General features: G+C 39.9%; 1 protein-coding gene across 1 annotated transcript in view; it reads left to right on the top strand.

The window, feature by feature from the left end:
• The window catches only part of LOC118420241, a 60324-nt gene extending 55679 nt beyond the window's left edge, over positions 1 to 4645 (top strand). The window contains exons 3-5 of the mRNA XM_035826961.1: positions 2547 to 2615; positions 3117 to 3176; positions 4437 to 4645. Of these exons, the coding sequence (XP_035682854.1) occupies positions 2547 to 2615; positions 3117 to 3176; positions 4437 to 4645 (338 nt within the window). The remainder of the gene's footprint in view (positions 1 to 2546; positions 2616 to 3116; positions 3177 to 4436) is intronic.
• The last annotated feature ends 211 nt before the right edge of the window (positions 4646 to 4856 follow it).

Below are 4856 nucleotides of genomic sequence, written 5' to 3'. Positions count from 1 at the left end.
CCTCCTGTCAGCACTGGAAACCGAGTGCTGAGACTACAATCAGCACTGGATTTCCAGTGCTCAGAACATTTCAGCTCTGGAAATCCAGTGCTGACAAATATTGTAGGGATAGTACATTATACATGATGGGGTGTACATGTATCCCATAAGATTTGATAATCTGTAGACCAAGAATAAGGGTAATGATGATATTGTATACAGGGGCGTATATCATACGTTTTAAAAGGGTCTATACACGTAACAGTTACTACCGGTACAATACATTGCTGGACAAAGTTAAGTAAAGTTTATGTACGAAGTGGAGCAGGGTTAAGTGTTTTTCACAGTAACTTGTAGTCATTGATATGATTGTTTATAGGGACTGTACATTAGACATATGGGATACACAATGTAGTGGACTGCATTGTGAAACAAAGAATGTTACATCATCATTGTTGCAAGCAACAAGTCGGCAATAATGATCTCTACCGCAGGAGTCGTATATTATACGTAAAGGGGGTTGTACAAAAAACTATTATTACTTTGTGGAAAGGTCCATGCAATGTATCAAGTCGTCAATATTTGTTTTATCTCGATAGTCCATTATACACATTGGAAGTATATAACGTACTAAATTGCGGAGCTAGGCAGCAATGTGCATATTTAATATCTATAAATATCTTTTTTTCAGTTACAAATGTAATACATGTACGTTTGACTGTCCTGTTATGAAATGCTGCGGAATAATCAATTGTGCAAACTAGCCCCTGGTTTGCATTGATAGAACTTGATTATAGAAGGCATCGCCCAAGTTATCTAGAGATCAAAAATCACGACGATCCGTCAACCCTTCCCATGTTATTACCCTCCAAAGGGATGATGCAATTGCGCACGCGCGTAAGACTTGGTGTAAATTCCGGGAATTTTTACAAAGGCCACAGCAAGTAAATTTTATGGATGACATCTTCTGCAGACTGCAAAAAAAGTGCGATAGGGTGAAAAAAAGCAAGATAGGTGAAAAAAATAAGACAGCTACATTTTCAAAAATAGGCACCATAAAGTTCTGATGACTGTTGTAAAAAGAATTAAAGGGACAAAACATGGCATCAGAGCCAACAAGGCATTCATTCCTGTTTTTAAGACATGCACTGGTATGGTAAAAGTGACACTAGTGTCGTAGACTGGCATCATCAACAAATTTGGTAAGCACACTCATAGCTTCCATATATCCAATAAATTTTATTTCTACAACTACAGTCCTGGGTACCTCGCAAGTGTCACTTGTACAAGTGCAATCATTAGGCTACAGCACAACATATTTGCTAATTATGGTACTTTATCGTCATGTTGACGGTCCCTGCAGAAGAAAAAATTCTTTTTTTTTCTGAAATCAGGCGAAATTTAATGCACTCGCGGATGTCATCCATAAAATTTACTTGCTGTGGCCCAATCGGACATACTAGTACACTACTCAGTTAGGCTAGTATTTCTCTCTTTGTTAGTTACATGTGTCTTATGTTTGAGTATCTGCTAATATGAAATGAAGTAGGCTTATAAACTGTCCTCATTACCTATGCAAATTAGCCCCTAATTTGTATGATAAGATTTGATTATGTAAGGCATCTCCAGAGCTATCTCACTCATTCGCTCGCTCACAGTCCATGACAAAAACTATCTGCATTCCAAATACCATGACAATCTGTGAACCAAATTATTCCACTCCAAAGCAACTACATAGGCTCGGAAAAAAATCCTGTAGAATTCCGGACAATTTTGCCAATCGGACGTATCATATACTGTTAGGCTAGCCCCTGAGATGTCTATAAAAAAACACCCTCAAACCACCACACCCTCACCCATTTCACGAAGGTTGAGTTCTGCGAACGCTTGTTTAACTATATCATTAGGCTTACCCTATAGTTTTGCGTGCAAGGAAAAACGTGCTCATATTACTGAATACAGCTAATTTCCTATCGCAGTTCTAAGCTATGATTTGTTCCTGCAGGGCTGACCTTTGTAATAGCCACGGGCTAGTTGGGCAGCTCTGGCTGTGTGTGCTGAACAGCCAAACCTATAAATAAATTCGCTCCTGACAGAAGAAGAAATAAAACAACACACCAGAAAAAATATTGTTTTTCCCTACCTGGGAATACATTAATATCTGACCGGGCATTTTTCATCAAAAGGTCCCTTTGTTTAGATAAAAGATTTTGATTGATATATTGACTGGAATTAATTTTATGAAATCTATTTCATTTAGACGTAATCCATAAATAACATCTCCTACATTTCATACACAGTACCAATCTTCCAGTGGATGCTATCCATTTTTGTTTTTATATTTTTACCAGGTATTCTTTCTCATGAATGCACACAAATAACTTAAGTTCGACAGTGCTTGCGATTTTTTCAATTTACAGCGCTGTTAGTACTACCGATATCGATGTCACAGGCACGCCGCCATGCGGATCTATTTAGTATTGCAGATATCTATATACGCTTGTTTGCTGTAAAATAAGAATGTTCCGTAATACATTTATATACTATCATCTCCCATTTCTATGTAGGGATCAAAAAGCTGGTGACTGTGTATGAAGGAAGCTTTCTACAAGCAGAGGAAGAACTAAAGACAGTTGGTAAGAAATATACTGAATAATTTACGTCTTAATATATTTTTAAATACTTCGTTTTGATTAAAGCTAATGCTTCTTTTTCTTGTCCTTAATACATCTATTCAATCTGTCTATATCAAAGATAGATGTAAATGTCTGTTTATTTCTAATCTATTTAAAATAAACACTGTGTTTTTTTAATCAATAGACTGAAATTGTAGCAGTTTTTGTAATGTCTTCAAAGGTAGATATAATGATCTTACAATAGCTCTAACAAATTATGTCAATATGGCCTTAACTACCATCAACACTACAATTTATAATACCTAATCATTCTCTGCTGTAATAACATATTTGCACAATATCGTCTACTCGGTAAATGATTAAATTTATCTATACAACGACGCGTATCTAAATTGTTTTGAGCACTTGAAAGATGAGTGAATAACTTTCAGCTAAACTACCCAAAGTTGTCATTAAATTTTGAGTAACTATTGATGAACTGATATATTCATTCTCCTGCAGGAGTGTGTATGGTGTCACTACTGGTGTTCGTGGTTCCTTCAGTCATCGTGGTCATCGCAGGTAGGTACAACAACGAACCTCATCTGTTTTATTCACTTCTTCTCGAGATCGAGAGGACTAGTTTGCCTCCTCAACTGATGCAGGCTGATTTTACTGTATACACAGGATAGGATATGTTACATTTGTTCTGGAGGACGAGAAACCCTGAATGAAATGTCTAGAATATCTGAATGAACAAGTGCTTCTGATTAAAGAGCACAGTCACACAATGCTTTGTTGTACTAGAACAAGAGCAACGTTGATATATTCTCTCAAAGGCAAACATGTAGCACCTTTATAAGTTAGTTATATAATAACAGTGCTGTCCTTGGTGCTGAATGACGCCTTCATTTGATCCCGCGTGACATACGCGCCATCTTGCGGCTGGTTCAGACTGTGCATACAAGCTTTTCTGTCGATAGGGATAAGACCTGCAGCTAGTTATACAACAGAAGCGCTGTCCATGGTGCTGAATGCCTTCATTTCATCCCACGTGGCATTGGCGCCATCTTGCGGCTGGTTCAGACAGTGCATACATACCTTTCTGTCGATAAGGATAAGACCTGCAGTTATACAACAAAAGCGCTGTCCGTGGTGCTGAATGCCTTCATTTCATCCCACCTGGCATTGGCGCCATCTTGCGGCTGATTCTGACAGTGCATGTATCCATTTCTGGCGATAGAGGCAATACCTTTTTTTAGCTCAAGCTATCAAACATGAAAACAAAAATTCAATTAAACATACTGAGACTAAATGGAGGCGAGCTCAAGTTGTGACAACTTATTTGTTTCTATGAAGTAATGTTGAGTAGATAATATAATTTTAGAATTGACTTCAGTAGACCAAAGGGAGTTGAATGGACACCCACAGCTACAAGCTGGATTTTTTTTCTGTTTACTTTGGACAGACGGGTGCAAAGTGGCATTGCACTGAAGTTTGTAACTCATATTAACAGTGCCACATACACAGTACAGACAGAAGATAAAGGTGGTCTTTTCTTTTACCTCCCCGACCGAAGTCAGGTACACATTCTTACACCTGGGTGAAGTGAGGAAAGTCGTGTTAAGTGCTTTACCAAGGGCACAACGTCGGGGGCACGGCGAGTATCTAACTCGGAACCTTTAGATCCCGAGCCGAACGCTCTACCAGTTACGCCACACACGACACCACAAGTTGGACTTGTAACAAGACAAGCCTTGCAGCAGGCCTTTATCGACGTAATCATTTATCATGATTATTATTATCATATTATTATATTCTATCCCCCTTTTCGTCCCCCAGGCTCCTCCCACCTGCACGAGTGTGCGGACAGACCCATGGTTCCCCTGCTGCTGATCACCGGGGGCGCCATCGGGCTGCTGAAGGGGCTGTTCGGGATCTGCTGTGAGACCAGGGCACCCACCGTCAAGCCGGGCGGAGAGGTGGCCTGTCCCTCCATCCGCTGTGTGGCCAAGGTGCAGGCTTTTCACCTAATTCCCTTTGACACATAGATGACCATGGCATGGTCTCCCGTATCTCTCCTGACTATGGTTGAGAATTAAGCCCCTGTCACATATAGCTGACCATGACCCCCCGACTTTACCGGTGCAATGGCCGAGTGGATGTCATGGGGTGTGTTCGCCTTGCGCCATGGCCAAAGACTTTAAAGTGATACAGTTATGCTGTTTTCTCTGCTTACCACTCAGCATTTGGGGTTCACGG

Source organism: Branchiostoma floridae, chromosome 7 (assembly GCF_000003815.2).
Source record: "Branchiostoma floridae strain S238N-H82 chromosome 7, Bfl_VNyyK, whole genome shotgun sequence".
NCBI classification, from domain to species: Eukaryota; Metazoa; Chordata; class Leptocardii; order Amphioxiformes; family Branchiostomatidae; genus Branchiostoma; species Branchiostoma floridae.
This window is presented reverse-complemented; position numbering and strand designations above follow the sequence as displayed.